This window comes from Dreissena polymorpha, chromosome 15, assembly GCF_020536995.1.
Source record: "Dreissena polymorpha isolate Duluth1 chromosome 15, UMN_Dpol_1.0, whole genome shotgun sequence".
Classification (NCBI taxonomy): Eukaryota; Metazoa; Mollusca; class Bivalvia; order Myida; family Dreissenidae; genus Dreissena; species Dreissena polymorpha.
The window spans coordinates 37,142,005-37,168,146 of NC_068369.1; the positions used below are offsets into that span (position 1 = coordinate 37,142,005).

The 26,142-nt window shown below is 34.2% G+C and overlaps 1 protein-coding gene and 1 pseudogene across 1 annotated transcript; one reads left to right on the plus strand and one right to left on the minus strand.

Annotated features, from left to right (window-relative positions):
* The first annotated feature begins 3,163 nt into the window (after positions 1-3,163).
* On the plus strand, positions 3,164-5,960 carry LOC127861147 (uncharacterized). Its single transcript, XM_052399515.1, has 6 exons — positions 3,164-3,235; positions 3,472-3,516; positions 3,784-3,819; positions 5,159-5,209; positions 5,315-5,350; positions 5,776-5,960. The coding sequence occupies exons 2-6, from the start codon at positions 3,477-3,479 to the stop codon at positions 5,958-5,960; spliced, it is 348 nt and encodes a 115-aa protein (XP_052255475.1). The 5' UTR covers positions 3,164-3,235; positions 3,472-3,476.
* LOC127859688 (putative nuclease HARBI1) lies at positions 3,633-20,889 on the minus strand (annotated as a pseudogene).
* Positions 20,890-26,142: the final 5,253 nt, after the last annotated feature.

The following is a 26,142-nucleotide window of genomic DNA, read 5'->3' on the forward strand; positions in this document are numbered from 1 at the left end:
TATCCCATTCGCACATGATGTCATACTAAAACCAACTGTTCTCATAGTTGTCTAACCCAGTGCTCCAGTTAGGATTTGAAAAGGGAAGGGGGGCTTTTTTGTGAAAAGGGCACTTTCGACGTGCAGTATATTGTCAAAAGGGCACTTTCGACGCACAGTATCTTGTTCGAGCGCGCGGATGTTTCTGGAATGCCTCCTATTGCATGTTAATTTATATGTTATAAATAATTGTATTATTCCCATTATTACTAAACCATTCAAATATAATGTCTACAATGAGGATTTAAATAATTACAATGAAATTAGAGATTTCTGAATTATCATATGTACAAAAAAAAAAAAAAAAAATATTATTATTTATTTTTTTTTTGAGAGGGGGGAGGGGCAGGGCGGGGGTTCGGGGGGGGGGCAGGGCGGAGGTTCGGGAGGGCAGGGCGCGGCGCCCTTCGATTTAGGCCTAGCTGGAGCACTGGTCTAACCAATGGGTTACAATTTGTCTACTTACATGCCGTAATATTTTGACACGAATGTGAATTATCTACCAACATTCCTTTAACAAGAGTAAACCAGTTTTAAATTTTTAACGTTCTACTTATAACACGATGCATATCAAAAGACGCATACTTAAATTTTAGTAAAATTTTCCTATACGGAGATTGTTCGCCATATCTCGAGAAATGAATGGCGATGAATAAACGTCGTGAATATTTCCTCGGGCCGACGCGCGTTGAATGCTCAAGAGGATTCTGGGCATTCTCATGCAACAAAAGCCAGGAATTTCATGATGATGCGCGTTAAATATTCAAGAGGTCTAGTCCATACATGGTGTATTGCTATGCTTACGGTATTGTGAATAAGGGCCATCTGGCGCACAGGATACAAATAGTTTTTAATACGAGTCTTTTTCAGCAGCAAGGGCCCTCTCTACACTTTGGGGGATTGGGGCCGGGGCCCTTAGAGGGGCGAATTTTGCATCGTTTTGGGCGAAAATGGGAATTTTAGAAGATCTTTTCACCAACCATTGAGCACTTAAAATTGCGATATTTTAATATGAGTTATATAAATAAACAATTTATCAAAGTTAGTAGCACCATATCAGCAGGCAACATAGGTATAACATTTAAAAAAAAATGGAGGGGGGATTTAAAGCTGAAATAGGGGAAAAAAGTATACTTCTTTCATGGGGGAAGCCACAGAATATTCGGCAGTAAAGAATGCCAAACGAGGGCCCTGGCAGCTGCTAAAAAGTTTTGAAACGTCACAACGTAATGAACTAAAACGAATTTTATTGATATAGACTGGCGTTTAAAGGTTAACTGTTTTTGTAAAGGTTTTTGAGCAAACCACGAAACGCGGCCGTTCAAACGTTTAAAGGTGACACCCTTAGTTAAGAGTAGTAATGTTTTGATTAAATAAATAAGTGGCGATAACAAAAAAAATAAACGATATATATGTTTCTCCTAACTCGTGTCATTTTTAATATGAATATATAAAGCATATTAAAGGCTGGTGACCTATAATACAAATAAAGCATGTGTTTTTTCTTACTCTTGTCATTTTGAATGCGAATAAATTAAGTATATTGACTTTCCCCAGACCCAACCTGCCACCCCCATTTATCCCAGGGGTTCCAGATTGTTAAATGTACAAATATTGGGAATGGTTTGACTTTTCAACAAGAAATATTGACGAAAATACACAGTTTGAAAAGAACCGGTGTTAATGTATTATATAAACACAAAGTATAAAACGCACTATGTGCCTATTGATGAAAGATTGAGGAACACTGGACAAGACCGTTTTCATCGAGAACACTCGAGTTGCCATGCCTGTTTATAATACCTATACGAGATTTTTTAACTGCATATTTTTGTCATTATTTGTTGTTGAAAAGTCAAACCAAACACAAAAGGTGTACATTTAACAATCTGGAAACCAAGGGGTAAGCTGAGGTGGGGGGTAGGGTCCTGGGGAAGGTTGGGTGGGGGAATTAATTATACTGCTGCTTTATCTGTGAATTATGCAATATTCTATCTTAATATCCGCAGTATTTTGATAAATTATTAATATTAATAGGATTTCGGTTATCTACACACCGATTTAAACACACTTAACGCTCATGGTTAAACAAACCCTAGTCATTTTTCATATTAATAATGTATTTTGACTGCTGGTGACCTACCAGTACTTCTTTTGCCAAAGCCTTTGCTGCTGTAGCCAACAGCATACCTCGTATTTGTTTGTATTTCGTGGTCACGAAGGCTTTTTAAGCATTCTTCAAGTGATCCAAAAAGCACGGTCACATCCTCTGTCATTTTGTAGTGGAACAGTTTTCGGTAACTCGCAAGACAGAGAACGATTTGTGGTACACACATAACTCTTGTCATCTATCGTTCTAACTCTTTACAAATAGGGTCTACGACAATGGACGCGAAAACGAAGGTAAAGAAAGCGAATTGGTCCAAAAACGAGTTTGAGACGCTCGTTTGCGAGTACGAGAATAAATATGACGTGCTCGAGGGTGTTCTGTCTATTTCACTCACTGGAATGGACAAACGGAAAGCATGGGAAAGCGTTATGGACGCGTAAGTGGTTTAAAGTCCCAGATTAATCATATCGTCACAAACATTCAAGAAACAAAACAAAATTTAGAAAATAAATTAGATATAAACTATTTAGTAACTGGTGATTGATCAATTTATTTGAAGCCCCTGTTTTGACATTAAACTGATACAACGTACAATTTAAGCATGTAGTGTCATTGCTAAATTAAAGATACTGTACAGTATTAAATCTGAATAGATGTATGAATTCTTCATTTTTAGAGCTTATAACTGGTGCTGGTGGTAAAAGTATAACATGTTACGAATTTTTGCTAGACTGAAATTGCATTTTTAGTGTCAACAGCACCAGCTTAATAAGCCGAACTGTGGATGAATGCAAGAAGAAGGTTAGCGACCTGAAGGTGAAGGCCCGTAAAAAAGAAAGAGCAGTATGAGCGGGGCACGGGTGGAGGACCCCCTTCAGAGGAATTGAGTCCTCTAGAAAAAAAGGTAATTTCCAAAGCGCTTATATATTCAGATTTATTTTTGTTATTTACTGAGTGTTAAATATAATTATTCTTTGTATGATAACCAGAAAATTACCTTTAAATTGTAGATGCTGGAACTCTTTCCTTTGGAATCGGTACATGGCCATGAAGATGGTTTTGATACCTTCAAGCCCAGTTCTTCAGGTATTCCATAATTCCATGAAATACCACAAGCACTGGCTGAGATTAAAGTTGTTTTGTATGCAATTGTATACATATAAAGATTAATGTTAATTGTTTAAAAGTGACATTTATATGTTATGCAATACAAATACATGGAAGTTGTTATTTATAATTGTGTTCGGTTTATGATCAATATATTGATTTATTTGCATGAGCACTGCATTTATGAAACTTAATTTATGAAATTTATATTATAGCATCAATGCATGGTCTGGGTAACTCATCCAAGTCTGCAGTAATTGGTAAGTCATATGATATATATTAATATTAATTTTTATTAACTTATTAACCAATATGTTGATGACACTATTCGGTATTTCATATATTGTCTTGTTTTGCATATACAACAGCCTACGAATAAATTTCAATAATTTATTTAAGTATATTTAATTTGCTGTCCAATACAAACTCTAATAATAAAAAGTATTGCATTATTATCATTTAATGCATACGCAAAATAGAAAAAGACATGAACACTTTAAAGCATGTCTTTCTGTTTTTATTTCCAGAATACAAGGTTGATGACAGCACGCCTGAGCTCAGTGGTAATTATTGTAGCTGTATATAAATAAGAAAAATCAAACTGGCAATATCAAAATAATCAAAAGCAAATTCGTTGAATTGATATCCCCCGCCTATATACTTCTGGACACCAAAGTGTTATATTTGACACTAAAAAAGCATTTTTTCAAGATACAAAGGGCCATAACTCTGTTTTTAACATATGGTATACAATGCCATTTGGCGTGCATAATCCTCTTATGCATATATATACTCATACCAAGTTTCAATGAAATCCGCCAAAGCACTTCCAAGATATGGCTCCGGACACAAAAGTGCCTATAGTAAAAAGCATTTTTTCAAGATACAAAGGGCCATAACTCTCTTTTTAACAGATGGTGTACAATGCCATTTGGCTTGCATCATCCTCTTATGCATATATATACTCATACCAAGTTTCAATGAAATCCGCCAAAGCACTTCCAAGATATGGCTCCAGACACAAAAGTGCCGGACAGACGGACAGCCGGACGGACGGACAACGCCAAAACAATATCCCTCCGCCTCTGGCGGGGGATAAAAAGGGTTTATTAGTTTAGTACAGTCTCATCATCATATATACAATCAAACATAAGCACAATAATAAAATGCTGCCACTCGGAAGTATCGAGTTATAACTTAAAAGAGACTTGAAAATTAAATCAACATATAAGTCATCATAATACCTCTCTTCCAAATACCATAAAGTTATATAGTCTCCACTAAAGTCTGGAAATCAGTTAACACAGCTTTGCACAATCTTAGAGTTATGAGACTTATTCGCATATATCACAGTACAGTGAAAGACTATATTACATATTACAAGTTTGATTGCCCCCACTGATCTCACTATATAATTTGCCATAAGAAATTAACCATAAAATACTGAAAGCGAACTTTAAGCACTATTGCGCAATGTTTAAAAAAAATGACATACAAAATCATATATCGCCTATGGTCAGACCATCTACGAACTGGTCAGTGGTGACACTCAAACACAGGGATATAACATGATTTATCAACTTTAAAAGATAATGTTAATTCATTTAAACAATAAAATTCTTAAGTATAAAAACAGTTTTCATTTTTGGTCGGAAATGACAAACACACCAATTTATTAATACTACATGAATGATGGTTTAGTACATAAGTATAATAGATAGTATAACAAACATTTAAACAGGAAATTGGTGAATACACTTAAAACTTTGAATTTAAGAGTGACTGAGTCAACTTGAAAGGTGTGTACTCATCTCCCACCTAGAACATTAGTTTACATTATAGCATTATATCCTTTCACAGTATTTCATTTTGATACAACATGAAAGCTGTCAACACTTGCAGATATTCAGTGTCAGCAAAGTCAGAAAGCTGCCAGTGTGAGTTCCACACCAAGTAAGTGTAATACAACATAAGTTTACAAAATTGAAATAAATAATATCCAATATGCTTATATGCCTTCCAGTGAACATTAAAAAAAAGTTTCACATCACTTTACAGGCAAAAAAGAGAAGACGCCACAGAAAAGGAAAATAGGTAATTTGAAAAATTGTTATTTAACAATATTTGTTATGCATGAGATTTCTGATAACAAAGGCACATGCGTCTACCTCTTTCAATCAATTACAGAAAGCTTGAGATTATTCCCTCCTCACTACCGTACTATACAATACAGTACTTTATAATAATTATTGAGGAAAAGTTTCGCAAAAAATGCAATATGGGTGTACTATTCAAGAAAGTGGGAATGAGAAAAGGTAGACAGATGCATGAATAGTCTGATTACTAAATTTCAATATAACAGGGTATATCTATAAAGTCCCTAAATATTTCTTACATGTACTATAATGCAGGGTTATACACTTAACATTTTTACCCATTAGCCCAACAAATTTTAGGAGCCTTGGCTACTGGACTCTTGTCAATTTATGTCGCTGTTATTGTTTGAATCGGTTATTCAGGTGATGTTACAGTTTACCAGGAAAGGCTGATGAACTTACAAGAGCAGCAGCTCGAACTAAAGCGAATGAAGATAGAGGAAATGCAGAAGATGCGAAAGGTTGAAGAGCAGAAGTTGGAAGAATTGAAGAAGATCCATACTTCTGTGGATGCCCTTTTGTCATTTGTTATGCTAAATCAGTGTTAAGTAGAGTATAAATCGTCAGGACTCCAGTACTTGTAATTAATGACTTGAAACCATTTCAACCTTGCACCACTCAAAATGTGCAGTTCCATGAGTTACAAATGCATGCCAAATATCAAGTTGCTATGATCAATACTGCAAAAATTATGACAAAACTTTAACTTAGGTTAAAGTTTGGGACAGTCACACACAATGACAGACAGACAGACAGGCCAAAAACATTATACCCCCTTTTTTTTAAAGGGGGCATACAATTATAATTACAAGTACATACTTAATTTTCCTTAATCAATAGTGAAACATGTAAATTTTCACTTGCTGAACATAATCACCAACATCAACCAAATAATTACAATTCCATGTGGGAATTAAAAGCCAGTCGAATGATACGCCCTAGTCAATCAGAACACAATGCAGGCGTATCATTCGACTGACTTTGAATTTTCAATGAAGCAGGTAATAAGAACATATCCTTTAAAACATTGCAATTATTCTCTGCCTGCATTGCTGATTGTTGCCCTCAGGATACAGAATCTGTGGATCTTCATCAATGTCCACTTCTTCTTCTTCATTGTCAAAAGGTATCATGAGGTCAAGGCACAAATTGTGGAGTTTGGCACATACCACAACCACCTCCATACACTTGCCAGGACGGAATGGAAGGACACCACCACTTCTATGCAGACACCTGAAATTGTTTTTTCATGGAACCACTAACATGGCAGACCATAATTTTTTCTAACTGACCCAACCGGTTTTTTTACTCTTCCGAGTAGAGATTAGAATGGAATAATTTACTGGTTTTTCAACATGTTTTTTAAACTTGACAGTTTTCTCATAATTAGAATTGTGCTAATTTGGAAATACACAGAAATATTCAATGCTTCAAAGACATTTGGAAGATTTTGTTATTGAAATATATAAATATATAGTTCTATGGTAATCAAATAAAGCAATACAATCCTGCAATTTTGACCGGCTACTCAAGCTAAAGATTTAAATACAGTCCTTACAATATTTCTTATTTGATAACAATAGTTATTGGCATGCATTACACGTACCCGTTTTATTATAAATTGCTTTAAAAAAAAAGAGTTAACAAATAGTGATACATGTACATAAATCAACATGAAAAAAACTGACATTAATTCTGCCAAGCTACACAATTTTAAGAAAAACATAATACTTATTTATAATATACTAAGTATGCAATTTGAACAAACACTCAAATTTACCTAAATCTAGCCTTCAAAAGTCCAAATGCTCTTTCAACACAAATTCGAGTTCGGCTGTGAGCCCCGTTGAATCCCAATTCTTGTGCTGTTTGTGGGTTGTTCTAAAACAAATGGAAAATTCATTTCAACCATTACAAATTGCAAAGTAGTTCATAAACAATCTGAATTAATCAATAAAAGGTACAACTCCGAAAAGACATAATCATCCTGAATACACTTAGGATGATAACACACATTTAGTTTGAATTTCATTAAATTCCATACTACAGCCGAGACAGACAAAATGCTCAATTTCAGTCATTTAAAGGTCCATAACTCTAGAAATGAACACCAAAAATCTATATTTAGCACCATAATATGCCACTAAACTGAAGATTTATTTTAAATTTCATGATCTTTCGTACAATAGTTATTTACAAATAGCTCATGGCAGAAAAAAATACTGAATTTCAATCAATTAAGAGGACAATACTCTTAAAATACGAAGTCGAGCCTACTGTAATGAACCACCGCATTATGATGATTCACATTAATTTTAGTTTAATTACATTCCATGCAATAATTGCTGAGAAAATAGCTCTGTACTGACAAAATTCCATTTATTTCAATTACTGATCAAAAGGTTATTTTATTGTCGATTATATTGTAGAGCATAAGCCGTCAGTATGCCCCTTTAATACAACAAGAAGATAACAAAAACCTACAATCCAGGAAAATACCTTGGGTGTTATCAGGTATTCTCTCAATGGTTAACCAGAATCTCCCAATAGCCATCCTGGCTTGTTGATAGCAAGGTGGTCCTTCAGTGAAGAGTTATCAAATACTGTGGCATCGTGTGTTGAACCAGGCCACTTTGCATTGACATTGGTAAACCTGTGCATATTTATGACAATGTATCAAATGCTTAAAAGTGCATTTCAATCCGCATGCTAACAGACTAAAATGGACTTTTAACAATACTTCAGTGTACAAAATATTCATTGAAAATTAGAAGTTTTGTTGAGCTAGAGTTCGAATCGTGTTGGGAATAATATTTTTAGGTGTTTTAAGTTATTGTAATAATTATTTCATCAATACAGTAGTGTTCCTCATTTTCTTATATTAGTAAAATTGGACTTTGTGCTATACTTAATGTTAGCATTTATATAGGTTAATACTGTCAATATGCCCCTTAAGTTAATAATGTACTTTATTGTTGATTATTTAAAAAACAAAAGAAAGACATAATTATTATAACTATATGAAAAAGGTTTATACAATTAGTAATGTAATTTTATTTAAATACAAACATCTATGTCGTTATTGAAACTGGTTCTAAGGGAACAAAACCAAACTAGAGCTTTGTCATAGACGTGATGAATACCTCCACATGACACATTGAAACAGAATATTTTGCATGTTGTCTTCACAAAAAAAGAGAAGATAATTAATGACATTTCTAAGGAATTAGTACAAAGTGTGACCTCCACCATGGAGATATCGATGTAATTCTTTCCCATGACAGAGTGACTGCCATATTTGTGGCGTTCTGAGAAAACTGGGCATAATGCATGTGCGTGAAGTGTCAGCCCAGATAAGCCTGTGCAGTCCCCACAGGCTAATCAGGGACGACACATTTCGCCTAAACTAGATTTTCGATAAGATTATATGTCTCTTACATCATTTAAACAATAAATTCATTTAAAGCGTAAATTGTTGTCCGTGATTAGGGATGACAATTTACGCACAAGCATTATGCTTAGAAAACAACACATATAGCCCCCCCTCTCCCTACCAATGGGGTACAACAAAATAAACAAACCTTAAGCTGCTATCCACAACAGCTTGAATGTTTACAGCATGGTATCCTTTTCGGCACACATACGTCTGAGGATTTTCAGATGGAGCTTGAATTGGGATCAGTGTTCCATCCACAGCGCCTATAACATTCGGGATTCCTGCTACACGATGGAACTTCTGTTTTGTTGCAGCAAGGTCATGCAAAGATGTTGGGAAGGTGATGTTGTTCAGGTTTCGGTTAATGGCACTTATAACCTGAAAGTTATAGAATGTCTCATATTATAATCTTTATTACAATCGACTGGTTTTTATTTTTTGATGAAGAAGATGGCCTCCACAAAGAATGTGCTTATGTTATTCATATATGCAAATAATTCCTTTTTTTCAATTAATTCAATGAATTCATTAGAACATATATCAGTTTACACAATAGTAAATAGCAGTAATAAATAGTCGCTTCATGAATGTTAGGGCATCTAATTTATTAATAAAGCTTTGGAGTTTATGCAAATAAGATGCTGGAAACGGACATAATTTGTGCATTTTTTGCCTTAAGGGTACAAACGCCATAAAACCATTTTTATCAGCAAAACGTTCATTAACCATTATATCGCTGTAGGTTGGAATATGTCAGTCTGGTTAGTGGCATACTTAAGCTAAGTTCGTTTTAGCAATGATGCGTTTCAACCGCAGAAGAATTAAACAGCTTTTAATTGAAAATTGTTTAATTAATTTAGGAGAATGTTTTCACAATAAAGTTTTCTTAACCCTTTGAGCGCTGGAACCGGGATTTGAAGGCCTTTGCAAACAGTTTGGATCCAGATGAGACGCCACAAAACGTGGCGTCTCATCAAGATCCAAACTGTTTGCTATTCTGAAAGTATTCTTTGAAAAAAAAATCGAAGAAAATGCTTATTTTAGAAATTTAGCAGACAACATTTTAGCAGACAACAAATTTCCCAGCATGCAAAGGGTTAAGACACACCTGTTAAATACACCGGCACACAGAGCTCCTGCTGACTCCATGCAGATGTCCAACCTCGCTATAAAAATCTCCTTGGGCAAGGTAGCGTAGTGTAACAAGGAGCTGAAAAAGAGACCCATGCAATCCAATAAAAAATATTAATAAAATTTGTCTCTCAAAATGACTAATGTGATATATAACCTTTATTAAATTTCCTGAACAATAGTTTACCCACGTTTGTTCAGAAATAAGTATTAAATGGGACTACACAAACACAAGTTTGTTTGTAAATAATATTAATAAATAGCACACACACACAAATGTCACTGTCAAAATCAGTTACTCTTAAAAAAAATTCAACTGAAGTTCTATAAACTCGTACCATAAGAAGCAGATGAATCAATGCATTTCGCGCATGTCCTACGGTATATTATGTTAAGACTTATATTTTTTAGATAGAGAAACAAACAAGAATAAAATTCCAAACTAAATTGTGGAGATGCCACATCAGCTTTTCGTTCACAACAATATGGCGTCCGTGTATTCAAGGGAAATAACAACGAAAACAGGTGTCGGTTATGTGGTACTAAATTGCACAAAAAGGATTATAATATATAATTATTATGGTATTCATGTTCGAAAAGACAAACAAACAACGTACACCGACCTTTGTTCTGACGTTCAGTGAGTGACTCCTGTCACTCATAGGCTCGCAATCGGCACGAATTAACTCCTCGAGGTAAATTATACCCTCCGTCGACAGACGATACCTCTCAACGATTTGCTTTTCGCTCAGATAGCTTAAGGTGTCGATTCGTGCTCGGAATATTCGAGGACGAATCTCGCGTAATGCGAACGCTTCAGCAACGGCAGCCATGACACTTCCGGATTTACGCCAATTTTTCTGATTTACGCGAAGTTCATATGTGACGTAAATGTACGCCAGAATTTACGCACAGCGTTAATTTACGCTGTTTAGTGAAACGCGTTTTTGAGAACAACATTTTCGTACGCAAATATTTACGGAAACTATTTGCGTACGCATCTTAGTGAAACGCACTCCTATTTTTTACTAAATACCTGCTAACAACATGAATATTTGTCAAGCCGATGTGTCTGTCATCGTGCAGTTATAACCCCACTTAGATTTGAGAGCGTCTCTCGACCATAAGAGTACAGCAAACGTTTCAAATATAGCCATTGTAGATGCAGTCATTTACCATACTATAAATGATGTAGAACCGCGAGGAAACGTCACAGGCGACAACAATGATTACTATTACACAACGACTAAGGTAGTAAAAACTGAGACGGATCCGGACAAAGTTTATAACAAGCTCAAACTCGAACGTCGTGGTGATTATAACCATGAACAAGGTCATTGTCAGATGCTTGACCTACCAACAAGCAATCACTATGACACGGCTTCGGTAAGCGGCAAAGAAAATACAACACTAGCAAGCGTAAATGATGATTACGAGCATGTTGGAGGTAAGGAACGTATTCTTGTCGCATCAACAAGCAACGACTACGACATGACTGACTCTGCAACGGCAGTCAGATCTAGATCTGCATCAGCAAACGTTCACGAAGGTGAATACACATACATTTCAAATAGGCCATGACGAACATAAGAAGTTTCCACTTCAAAATGCAGTGGCTATGACAATGAAGGTGCACAGTAGGTAATATATTCTTAATACGCATTTCCCATGTTTTTTAGGTTAGTATGTAATCACCCTACTCTGACATTGAGCATTTCCTTTAACTGTGTTATATATTAAGCTGGGTTGCTATTTTGAGCGAAATTGCATGACTCTCATCCGAATATATTCTTTATTATTTTTATATCTATGACAATTAAAATCAACGGCACGATGAAGTTGATATTTGTTTTAATTTCATTCACTTATTCGAGCCGTAAACAGTAATAATTATATCGTTATTGTTATCAACCAATCATGAGGTAGTTCAACGGCTATAACATTAACATGCATTGTCTTTTATTGCTATTTTAATTAAATTGTGATGCGTTTAGGTTGGGTGGTATTGTCATTAAAAGTTTTACCAGCAACTCAGTGGAACATTTTATGTTTAGAGTTTTTATAACTGGTTTAAACAACCATTGCTTTGCATCGACCCTTCCAATGCGGTGTTCCCAGTTTGATTCATGTATTCTTGTTTGTTTGTGTATTTGACTATATGTGAATCATATCGAGTATGTTTGGTTTGTGTCAGACATTATTTGCAGTTGGTCAATTGCTATAAATAAAGGATCATATGCTCTTATATGGTTTCTCTTCTAATGATGCAGCTCAATTGTAAGTATTCTTATTAAGATGAGTCCGTATTAAAGGAATATATATATGTCAGTCGTAGTCCTTTTTTCAGTCTGTTGCCTTGTAATGATGTCCGCAAATTATAATTGTATATAGTATCACACTATCTTATGCATTATATCCTTTTATCTACATTTATTTAAATTATCAATACTTGTCAATATATTGTATGTTAATAAATATACTAACTCCATTACTAACAACACGGTTTTTCAAACACGATTACCATGGTTTACGTTTCTTTTATCAGTCATTACACACTTACCTAACGACGCAATACTTAATATCGTATTATCGTAACTGAGCACCAATTACACATGTTAACACGATGATAAAAACACAACTGTTTTCGCCACAAGTAATTACGTGTTGTTCATCAACGGTCGCTCGAAATATGATTAAGTTCAAAATGATGGTTTAACGTCTTTATTTGAAAAAGGTGAACACACAATATTGTTGTCACATGAGGACAACAATTTGACTTTGTTATTGCCAGACGCACTTTGAACTTATCAAACCCGATACCTTAAAATCTCCACATCCATATATGTTATTTCTTTATAAAGGCATGGTGTAGTGTGTGCTCAAGAACCTACCAATATCATTTATGGCCGTTGAGTAAGAGATATATAATTTAAAAAAATACTTCAAACATTAATTGTATGTTTATCAAACTATTTCATGAGAGACAATACACATTTAACATCCAACAGCCTTTTTTTATCAATGTGGAATGTATAAATATACGTTAAACTATATATAAACATTTTAAAACGCGAAAACGACGTGACATTTCAAAACAGTAATTCAATTCGATAATACAACGATACGTACGGGATTTATCGACCGCGTCTGAAGTTATTGATCAGCCAAGAAAATCAATAAGGGTTTCATAAACCGACTGGAGCTGGTTTTTGTAAGCACTCTGTCAAAGAGAATTAAACTTAAATGTTTAAAATGTATCATTGACCCTTGACCTGTTTACCTAGATACGAGTCTCCTTTCACTCCTAACAACCAATGCGATGATTGTAGAACACATAAATTTATCTTGTTTCTTGGGAGGGGTGTTGAATTATTTACTAAACTTGGCATATGTTTTGTTATAAACTTAATGATTATTTATAGTTTACAAATAAATTGTTTACGCCATACCCGAGAAACTAGTTTACAGACAAATGAGACTAAAATATGTATTTAATATTACAATAGGTAACACTTTTACAATAATGTAACTTCTGTACAATGTTGAACAATGTAAATCTAATTCTAAAAAAGGGAAATTAATTAAAAAATATCATAATATAGAAGAGATTATCCCCTACACTGCGGGCGCTTGAAATATTTGAAGTCCAAAACAAGATGTTTACGTACTTGACAATTGAACTCGATGATAACTGTTCGACAAATAGTGCATCCTGATTAAGATTTTATGTGTGAAGTGTAGCTGACAAGATATGAATGTGTTGAATCATTTTGGAGTTCTTGCACTTTTTTTCGCACTGTGAAAAGTACGGTGTATTGCGTTTTATAAGTAAATGTTTTGTGTGATTCGTAAACCTGCATATTACTGATAAACTGCTTAGTTTGCGTCGTTCTTTGAAGCTATCAGCTTCGCTGTGAAGAAAATGTTCGACGCGTGGTAATAACACTCATTTACATTGATGATCATGCTTATCATCAAACGTTATTAATTGTTTCATTAACCACTTTGTTTTTTAATTTATAATTTAGCATGACCCCTTAATCACACGATTATTAGAGCAATTGTTTCGAAAAAAGTTATTTTAACATGAATTTAGAATAAACATCTTAGGTCTTCGTAAATCTGAAGCCATTTATATTGCCTATAAATCTGGCTTGCCAAAATGTATGTTTTTTACATTTCGATAGTATTCCGATTGATATCGATGAAAGCCGGAATGATGAGAGATTTCCGTGTGTCTACGTCTACGCAATATTTCTAAAGCACGTAATAACATTGTAAAAACACGATAGCAATAATTTAATCATTTTTTTCCTTCAAAGGTACGTGTTTGTTTTCTTAAAAACTCTCAATATTTCAAAACTGAATTATTCGTTATTTGTGAATGTAAAAAACACTGCCGAAATAATTTTGAAAGATATCAAGTGATTTATGGAAACAAGCTGACTCAGCATCATTAACCCATTGTTATAGTCTTCTATAAACGAATTCTTAGTCACCTTTGTTCGCGAAAGTATCAGTTTTGTTTGGTTAGTCGTTAATTTGTTTGATTCCATATAAGTATTGATATGCACCTCTGTTTGAATTAATTGTGTTCTCATCATATTTTTTGTTTTGAAGACAAGAGTCTTCATATTTTTGTTTCGTGTTAAATTAACTCATCCTGATATAGGCAACCCATGTTAAAGTTTACATACTCTTTTAGCAGCAAAGCAAACAAAATGTACACAAGAGTTGCCAGACGTTTGCGGACACTATATTTATTGTGCTAGATTTATTCATACGTATGAGTTCAACGGAACGAATTCGTATACGTTTAATGTTTATTATAGGCAACATTTTTATTAAAAATTACCTAGGAACGAATGCGAAAAAACACGTAGGAACGATGTTCGTGGTATCTGAACAATGTATCTCAGAAAAGTTAACTAAAGTAGGGACCAATGCCCTGAATCTCAAAATAGCGTGGGAACAAATGTTAGCCAGTGCCGAACATAGCATATTAACAAATATCCGCGAGGACCGATACCCGGGATTCTATTTTATTCATGGAAACCACAATACGCTACTGTAAGAGTCCACTGTCTTCTTTTGGGATAAACAAGTACAATATCTGATAAAATACTACTTGCATACAACGTATACGAACATAAACGAAACATTAATAATGGCTGAAAATCAAGGTGTACGTGACATTAGGTAACACAAAAATAAGTTTGGCTAAACATAATGTGTCCGAAACTTTTATATCAGGAAATAGTAATGACGTTAGTTTACTTAACGTCAGTTGCATTTATGTTTAATATCTATACATTCACTCTTAATTTTTTGTAGAAAAATTAACGACTTCATTTTGCATAACCCGTAAGCAGGCGATACCGCCTTCGAAGGCGGAGCTTCTAAAATCAGACCAATGTTTACAAGACGCTGACGCGTAGTAATACAGTGACCAGTACCTTGGCCGCACTACATTCGTAAATATAGTAACAAACATGAATACACATAACCCGTTTGTTTATTTTTGTTTCTTTGATGTTTCATTTGAAACAAAAGCAAAACTGAAGAAAAAGTAAATTGATAAACAACGACTTTTAATAAAACCTATAAATATATATAAAAAAAAACGCCAATTATATATTATATAATATATATACATAGCTGTATAAAAATATGTCATTTTCAAAACCGAAAGTAAATCGTTCGTTTGCGTCAAAATTGGTAGGCATAAGAATGGCGGAATTTAATGCAAACTACGGAAACGTCGATTAAGGATCGTTGTATGATTCTTTATCCGATTCAGATAATGAATATTTTGCAAAAAATGATCTTGGCGATTTATTAATAAACTCGCTTGAAAATAACATTGTAAAATTTGAAGAAACCAGCAAATCAGAGACAGTGGTACATGTACATGAACAGGACAATGAGTGAGTCAAAAATGAGACTGAATCTAATTATGACCTCAGCAAAAAAGGTTCAAGTGGCTGGCAGAGGTGGGTATTGATAGCTTAGAGACAAAGCACCAGGCTACAGCTACTAAGAAAAACACACAATGGGGCATTAAATTGTTTCAAGAAATAATATACCAAGTTGTAATAACTCTAAAATAAAAATCACACTAACCTGAATGCGTCCGTTTATTATCAATCGGTTTCACAAAGGAATTTGGTGATTATAATTATGCATCAATATAATAATCAAAATGTCTTCTCAATAGTTATACAAGACGACAAGTCAACATCATACAAGCGCATACAGTAGTACCTTTTAAAGTCTTTTTTTTTCATTAGCAGCTATTCAAACTAATATTTTACAGAATTTTCATAAAAAACGAGTTTTTTTATTAGAACTCATCTAATAAGTTGTTTACATTATTTAAATGTGTTCCTAAAAATAAAATGCCGTTCTACAGATAACAAAAATGTGCCCCTTTAATCTGACAGTAAAAAAATAACCCAAATTAAAGATAAAAATAACTTTTAAGACCTGTTGGGAATGCAACAACAGTGTGTGTTTACAATTAATAATTTTATATTTTTTTCTTTATATAAAATCACTATTAATTAAGTGTCTATTTTTCAGACTTGCATCAGGAGGTATATGGCGAGAACATAGATCTAGAGACAGTGGGAAAGGAAAATTTGCCTGAAAAACTGCGCAAGTTTTATTGCGAGGATACGCCTCAACCCAACGAAAAAAGAGAGCAGTCACTGCCAAAGAACCACAGCAATGAATACCACAGGACCACAGGAACACATTGGTCAATATCAGTAGCGCCATTAACAGGTATCTTTAGGATATCTGCAGAAACATTGATATAGTTCGAGATATTGTGTTTGTACGGAGCAACCGCACGCTTGATGGGTTTCTTAAAAGCAGGACAGAAGCTGGGCTGTCAAGTCCTACACAGCATAAAGAAATCCTGACAAAAGAAGACCAGAAGTATGAAAACTCTCCAGGTATACTATGAAAAGCAGCATGATACGTGATCGCAATGCATTTTGTTACTAGGGGCACATAATTCAACCATCAACTGATGAAAAATAGCCTTGACTTCAATAGGGATTCAGACTCGCAGTATATATTCTTAAACCAAGAAATCAAACAGAAAAACCGCCAAGGGGGGGGGCAAGCTCAACAAATCTCATGTCTGAAAAGCGAATCTATGCCACAGGTGAATGTTTGTGTCCAGTGAAGATTGTGAAATTATTTGTTGGAAAGTCCTAATCCAACCCTGCGCTTCAATCAATATGACAACAACGTCATTCTTCACCCAGAATCATCAAATATATGGTACACAGAGAAACCATTAGCAAAACGGTCTTTTGAAAACTTTATGAAGAATATCAGAACCAGTGCCAAGCGTTCCCATAATTACACTGGTCACTGCTTGCGAGCGACAGTGATCCAAACCATGATTGATGCTGGCTATGAAGCTCGTCACATCATGTTCATGATGAGTCACCGAAACGAGGCCTCTATTCGTTCATACAACCGTGGCTGCAATATTACACAGAAAAAGTCGATGAGCAACACCCTGTCAGCTCTAACAGAACCTACGTGTAAATCAGAAAAAAAACTGCTCGCCAAGTATCAGTCAGCCACATCTTCGAGCGAGCAAAGCGAAAGACCAGTCCTAAAAATGCAGATAAAGGACTTGCACAACAGGGATGAAATGTCTGCAAATGCTCAATTAGTGCAAAGCAATGAACAAAATATTTGCAGCATGGAACTCTTTAGGGGCGCATCATTGAGCAATTGCACTATAAACATTAGAATAAACACAATATGTTTTCCCTAGAACATGTTGACTATTTGATCTAGCAGTTGAATATTAAAACAATTAAATCTAAGACAAACTTAAATGAACAATTTAAGTTTTTGAACTTGACAGTTACTATCAAATTAAAATATACTTGTTCCTAGCAAGTTAAAAGTTGAATAAACTTGTTCTAATGTTTCAAAATTTAAAATGAGTTCCTTAAAAGTGTTTTATGTGTTCAATAAAAATATAACTATAATACATTTCAGATGAAATAATCTGGAAATCAAAGAAACATTTAAATAGTAAAACTTCAGAACTGCTTTTCTTCGCGCAGGAATACTGAACACAACTTAATGGGTGGGCAGTAGCTGTTCCCGAAACTAAGATTACAATAGGTCTTGTCTCTCTTAAAGCATACAATTCTGAGTTTTATGCTGGGATATGTTTTTATTGTTTCAAATCAAAGGAAAGTGAACACTTTTAAAACAAAACATCAATCGACTGGTATGATGTAACATTAAAATGGCGGAACGGACGCTATATTATCAGAAAAAAACGTTTTTAACTTAAAGATCCGATACACATGATACCGGGAAGTTCTGAAGCATGGGTAAATATTTGAATGCACGAGGACTGATGTTTGAAACATAGGATATTATATGCAGGTCTCGTCAACATTGTAAAAAATATATTTGAATTTAATTACTACACATCATAATATTGCGGTTTCATTCCAACCTAGTGACATATATTGTGTGATTATTTGCTCTGTAGAAATAATTAAGGTTTCCCTTCCTTCTACATTTGATTACATAATGGCAGTGGACAGTTACATGCATGAGTATATGCACTTAATAGAGATAAAGAATTGAACCAAAAGAAACGTTAGCTAATTTACTGATCACCTGAAATGTCTGAAATAATGTTTAACAATGTGTAATGGTTGAAGTAATATTTAAAACAAGTAGGACATGACTGGACCTGATCGCTTATTTGAGTAATGTTTTATAAAGGGATTGCCAGTAGGGTTAGAAGCGTGTGCTGAGTGGGGTTGGTTACGAACAACCTGTCACCTGTCGGGATCATTTCACAACTACCTAATGTAAAACATAATACATGATTACAATATTTGAACATAAGTATGACTAAAATGACAAAAACTTACTTAATATATGTGAGTATACAATTATTACTAAAGATGTTCGCGTGACATTTACAATATGTCACTAATGTTAAAAAAAACCTGTCATACCTGTTTCCTTTTTACCAGCTACAAAAGAAGGCTTTCATAATTATATTCACATTAAGAAGGTGTTTTTTTATATTTCATGTTCGAAAGTTTATTTACTAACAAACAATATAAAGAGCATGCACGAAACTGTTCTTTTAATAGCAATGCACCTTCTTTTCATAGACATGTCATGTTGTGACAGTCAATATACATTTCTTGGTTATAAAAATAAATTCAACATAATTCATACCCGTGTAAAAGGATCTGTTTTATTCTCGTACAGTTTTCGGGCTAGTTTACTATTCAGTGAGTACGTGTGCAGTGCTGTACCGGATGATACCAACAGGTCTCCCTGGTAATTGGCAATACCGGCACATTTATGTTGTAACTGAAGCTGTCTTTCTGTCACCAGCTGGCTGTTGTTGACTTTGATAAACTGCACCTCTGAAACTAAATTAACACAAACTGATTTGGTGTTATCTGACAAATTCCTTTTGGCTTTTCAGATACCATATAGCGACTAAGCAGCTGGTTCTGCTTTGTTAAGCAGCTTGACTTTATGATTATACGAGTTTGCAACCACGACCAGTCCACTATGGAGAACACAAATGCCATTGGCATAGTAAAACGACTCTTTCTTTGAATCACCTTGTACGGTTATATCATACTAAGACTTCCCTTTTAACCTTATTAATTGGTATGGATTTTCACCCGTTGTCAATGGCTTGCGGCTTTGTTCAATCCTCTCAAAAACTAACAGCTCGGGCAGGTAAAGCACAATTTCAATATAAGGCTGAAAAGTTATTGAAGAATTAACTGAAACAACGTTCTCCTTCCGATATTTTCAAACTGCTGTATTTTATCCTGACGTGTAATGCTGGCTATAAAAGATAGTTTATGTTTGCTTTGATCGCTAATGGCCTGGATAGAGCCTTTAATTTGTTTCTATTCATCTTGAAAAGTGGCACATTTGTCGACATCACTTTAAAAAGGGGCTTGCAGTTTGGTGTCTTTCATTGCCTGTAGTGTCTTCTTTATAAGCATGTCTTAGGTTGGAACTATTTATACCTTCGGTCCTTGTATCTTTGTTAACTGGTTATTTAATTAACTTTGCAGAGATCAAATGCTAGCCTCATGGTTGTATTGAAGCTTATTCATATCAGCCTGAGTAGTTTGGATAGTAAATGAAACTTGTTTGAGGTCTGTGGTTGAATTGTTTACCAAGTTTGATGTAAACAATACCTGGTTTGCATGGCCTGTAAAATAACGTGTTGTTTTTATAACAAAAAATAATTCATAACTTATGCAAAACAATTAGTTTATTACAGCTTCACCAATCAATTTTGTATCATATAATTTATTTTGTCCACATTGTGTTCCACTTAAGTTTTTTCAATACACCATTTGCAGAGCATTTTACAAATATATATAGTCAAAATCGATATTGGCGCAACATTTTGACCCCTAAACATTTCAATTTACCGCTGAAAATGTAGAACATTGTCATTTGACATCTTGTTTTCAAAATCTATCGAAATTCCTGATAAGACTTAAATATATTACCCGTTTAATATTAAGATGATAACTGTAGACTGCCTGCAATAATTCCACAACCATGGACGTGTCTTAAAATAACATTTTACACATCCATATTATTCATATTATTAACTTACCTTATTAAATTATATTTTTGGAAAAGTTTTCAAGTTCAGTTCACATTAGTGAAATCATACACGTTTTCTCTTAAATGCTCTTATGTGCAAATTTGGTTTCAATACCTGTGATGTAGGAAAGCACATTGAATGCAGCACAGTGGTTATGGTCTTTGAAACATATTGCCAGGTTTTCTTCTTTTTGAACATCACATTTAACAAGAAACTTGTCCACCTTCTTGGCAACTGGCCGTTTCTTCATATCACCTCTTCAATGAGGATACTTGTTGGAAAACGTCACACACGATTCACAATAGCAGATTCTTGCAGATTTCTGTCTTCGCGGTCCGAACACATTTATGTGTCTGAAACCCAGTCTTTTTGAATGGTAGACTGCAAAAAGTTCACCATTGTGTTGCCAGCTGAAGCTTTTGATCTCAAGATATTTGATTTAACTCAAATAATATGGTTTCTTTGCCCATTTATAACTAAACAAAACTTAAACACAAATCTTCATATAGTCCAAAGTATATACACACGTAATGTCCAGCTAAATTGAATCACATTTAAGTAAATTTGAAGTGTGTTTGCAAGTTATTTCTCCAGTAAACAAAGTAACTCTTGTAACCATGTCGCATGTATTTAAGTGTAAATCATAGTTACACACAGTCATTTAACAACTTTCTTACATGTACATTCACAGATGACGTATCTCATCTCATTGAATGTGTTCAATCGATAAACGCGTTTAACTTCAAAACATAAGTATACACAAAAGAATCATTAATCTATGAACTACTTGTATTTTTTAAAAGGCAAATATTGCGGTTAAAGCTAGTGTTTGAATGTTCATTATTAAATCAACAAGAAACACATGTTTACAATATTATTACAAAAAAAGAAAAAAGGAATAATAGAAGTGGAAGTGCATATCGTTTGAACGTTTTTGTTATAAACGTTGATTTAAAGCTGTCAACTTATTTGTTATAAATATTGGATTAACGATGTCATTAAAGTGATATTATGGGCATTGTGCACTGTTGAATTGAGCTGAAAATAATTAACAGGTCAAAATACCCGTCAAAAGAATTAGTTAAAATGTGGTTACTGGCCAATTATCTGCAACTCATCTTGCTACCAGTTGTTTATGAAAATATATTTTATATTACATATTCTTACGTGACCCACCCAGTCCTGTAAGCCGAAATGATCCGTAAAACAAAATTGTGTCTTTGTGTCGTATGAACGAATCTGCAATAAAACCAAATTTAGGTTCACATCGTACATGCATGATCAGTTGTCAAACGAAAGTACGGTTGATATTCACATGCATTATTTTTCTCTTTCCGGGATATTGTTTTAGTATGTTGATGCTGCATTAACAAATAAAAGTGTATATGAAGTGAAAACACCAAACACCTATAAACTGCTAGATACCCATAATATCACTTTAAAGTAAGCGTTTCAAAAACCTGTGTTTTCCCGGTTGAAATGTTTACACGTTAATTTACATAAACTGTATTCATACGCGTCTTAAATAAAGTATGGCGTACCGTTTTAGTCATTGTTTTTTCAGTTTTGTTAAAGCAAAAAAATACAAGTTTTAACTGTTTTCGTCAGTTTTGTATTTAATAAAAGGAATATTACGCAAGTCAATTGTTCCAAGAGTGTGTATCAGTCTCGTGGCTTGTGCTATTTTGCATCACACTCTCCTGCAAAAGGCTGTCTATACAATTTTCAAAATATTACTTCTGAATAAGTTTTAGATCAAATTGAAAAATTCCGATTATTGATTATTTGATTAAAGGTAAAATAAGACTCAAATAAAACAGTTGCACGTGTTTTAATACTAAATTATGTATTGATTTAATGCATACAAATTTAATATGACTCTGTGACAGCGAAATTATTACAATCCAAACATTTTGTAGAAGTCATGACACAGAATGTGTAAGCCTATTACTACTTTCTTAATTTACAACTTGCATATATGGGATATAAAAAAAACTGCAACGGCAACACTGAACATCTGCGAATCCTCCTGAAACTCACTACACCACTTATATAATCTCAACAAATAAACCTGTAATTGCATAGCACCATTTTTTGTTAAAATGCATATTGCCATACATTAAATAAAATGCGTGTGCCAAACCAGTATACAATTTAACTAGGTGTATTGACTTTTATCTTCAAAGGGCATTACATTAACTTGAACTCTTATATGTATTTTGAACATTCTTTATGATTGTTACGAAACAGAAAGATCATGCCCCGTTAGCTGTATAGAATGCATTAAAGCACATACAATACATTTGTGTTTCTAAAAAAAACTCTTTGAACCTCATTCCAAACATTCTATTCAATAAATGATGAAAACAAATTCTCAGGCAACATCAAGTGTCTACATGCGATGGATCGATGAGGAAATAAAATATAATAATTTGTGAAAATGACATAAATTCAAACAATATAATACTCACCGCATATACACTAACATCCACCATCGAAATTGTGCGTTTTCACTGATAATGAAGTTATTTTGCTCCTGATAACAGACGCAATTAGTAACTTCCCTAAATAAACGTCCTTTTAGTGATGATAGGAACTATCTCAAATGATGTTTACGCGTTGAAATTTTTGTCCATCTCCTAAATACGGTACATACAAGCAATCCGCTATCAAAGCAAATTAAATCGGAGATGCAGAATGTCTAATAAATATGTCTGTTTTATGTGCTTTCAATGTATTGGGGACTTACCCTATTATTGTAGTCAGAATGCATATAGGTACACAATGGAATTTAACATATATTACTTAGGAGGAGTGATTCAGAATTGCCAGCAAAAAAGACGATGTGCGTGTAATGGCAAACAGCCCGAGTAGATAATGCTTCACGCGGGAACGTCATTAGACACATGCAACTGAACCGTCCACACTAAGTTCGTACTGGAGAAAGGGCAGATTAAACGAAAAAAAAAATTCCCGCAGAGCGAATATTATAAAGCACTAGGAGATAAATGAAGATTGTACAATCAAAGATGCACAAGGAATGTCAGAAAGAATGACTAACAAATTAAATAACGCTTTTTGTTATTCTGAAGTCCGACAAGTTGTTGTGCAACATGACCAGATGAATGATACATCACGGACAGACAAGCGACACTGACTTAACGTGAAGTCATATTACCTTTTTAGGTATGAAGCGGTTTTCATGACAAAATTGTAATGCGCATTATTACAAGCTTGTAATGCTTGTTTATTATATTTAATGAACAATTACTATCCAATCACTGTTGAAATGTTGTAAATGTACTTTTCTTTCTGTAATTTCCAGTCCGCTTTTCAAGTTTTTTGTTATGATATTGTCTGTTTTATATCGGCAATTTGCAATATTGCAACTTCTAATCGCCTAATTCTTAACTGTACACCGCAATGCCCTAAACCGCAATACGCTAAACTGAAATCGATAACGAAACTAAACTTGATATCAGCTCTACTTAATGACGTAATCAAACGATAAATTTGCGTTCAGCAAGCTTTTAAATGTTTCACACAGTTTCTTAAAAAAAGTTGCGGTTGTTAATTTTCGTATATTATATCAATGCTTAATCAAAATGAAATTATTGCAATTCGAATGCATGGATTTAAATATTGAGTGACCTGTGCAAAACGTGGAGGTAGACATTTTTCTTATGGACAGATAGTCACACAGTCTAAAATATTACCTCAGACTTTATAAAGGAATTAAGATATCGTTTTACCCAACATTCTTATCTCAAAACAATGACATCCAGTTTGAAGAAAAATACCCAAAGATCACTTTTAATTTATCTTATATTCTACCACGGCACGTGACTTTTTTCTATCTACAAGGAAGGAAAATTATCGTTGGTTATTCTGCAACAAACTAAGGACGAAGACAAATGTTTTGAAAATAGTTCTGGAAATTCCAAAAATTATTTCAGTAAAATGCACTGGCGCTAACGCGAGATTCGAAAAAAGAAATACATTTCCGAGTTTTGCAGTTCTCTTTGACCAAAATATCACAAAAAATCATGCTTCGTTCATTTAATGTATTTTTAAGATGGTTATTTCCCTTTCATTTTAATTAATAAGCAAAATATTTGTTTATGTTTACAAATACGTATGACGTCATTTTGATTGTCGGCGCATAGTTTATGAATAAAGTCGACGTCATTTGATTTTTATTGCTGTGGTGAAGTCACGTCTTCACGAAAAAGTGGAGGAAGTTATGTCAATATAATTTTCATTTATAAGCTTTAAATCGCGGATAACTTATAAATAAAATCGTGTTAGATTCGAAATAATCAATTGTATGCGTTTGTTGCGGTAATAACCAATGGTTTGTCGTTCCGATGCTTGTTATCAAACCACTCGAGCTACACCCTCGTGGTTTAATTACTACGAATCGGAACCCCAAACCGTTGGTTAATACCGCAATAACCAACGCTTACACGTCGATTATTTCTTAAATATAAATTAGTGCAAACATCTTTTTGAATGAAATATATGCAAGAAAAAAAGGAAAACAACATCAATCATCATAGCCACTTCCTTACCACCAGTGTTGACATTTTAAACTAGAGACACTCGGTGGTAAAACTGTTTTGCCCACCCACTTTAAACAGGTCATACACTATAAGATTGTCATGCCAAAAAGATATTTATTTGCTTACACCAAAAAATAAAACAATAGCAGGCAAAGAAATTGTTTTCAGACTAGAAATGTGTCTTTATGCAGGGGCGTAGCAAGCTTTTTTTGAGCTGTAGGCCCAGATATGATACATAAAACCGGGGGTCCTCCCCCTGATTTTTTTTAATTCCTATAACACCTGTGATGATATTTAAAGCAAATCTAGACAACAAATAAGATAAGAAAATATAAGGCTTTGGCGTGTTTTTCTTTGATATTTTACTGTTTTATCCCAATGTCAGAGACCTAAATTTTGCTTTTGTTCGGCATCAAGGGACCGAACCGACGCGGATTCAGTCAATGGATCGGGATACGGGGGCAAGTGCTCCATTTTAAATTTCCGCGGTCATAAACATCATTTGGAATGTTTCTTAAAAATTCAACTATAATCGATTACAACTTACTGTAGTGTTGAAAGGAAGACGAGTAGATCTACACGTAGATCTATGTAAACTTGTTACAGCAAGACACGTGAAAGGAAGCGAGCTAGAATCTATGCACATAGAAAGTAGTAGAGTTGATAATTGGAAGATATGTCCTTTGAACACGACCAGAATCCATTGTCTGAGAAGTATGTCAATATGAAATGCAGATTTCTAAAACCTCATCCCTCAGGGTCAACATTTGAACGCGTTTTTTGAAGTTGAAGCATTTGTTTTTATGTTTCAAAAAAAGTAGGCCCGGGGCAGCTGTGCCTAATAGCAGCTACGCCCCTGATAGGGCACCATTTCCTCACTGATTGGAAATTGACATAACTTCTAACGGACATGCGGACATGGGCAACTCGTGAGATCTGTT

Bases quoted from the DNA above. Each gene is read 5' to 3' on its own strand.
- LOC127861147 (XM_052399515.1), top strand. From the start codon at position 3,477: ATGCATGGTCTGGGTAACTCATCCAAGTCTGCAGTAATTG. The intron at 5,210-5,314 runs GTAAGTGTAATA...ATCACTTTACAG, and splicing joins CAGTGTGAGTTCCACACCAA to GCAAAAAAGAGAAGACGCCA. The intron at 5,351-5,775 runs GTAATTTGAAAA...TCGGTTATTCAG, and splicing joins GCCACAGAAAAGGAAAATAG to GTGATGTTACAGTTTACCAG.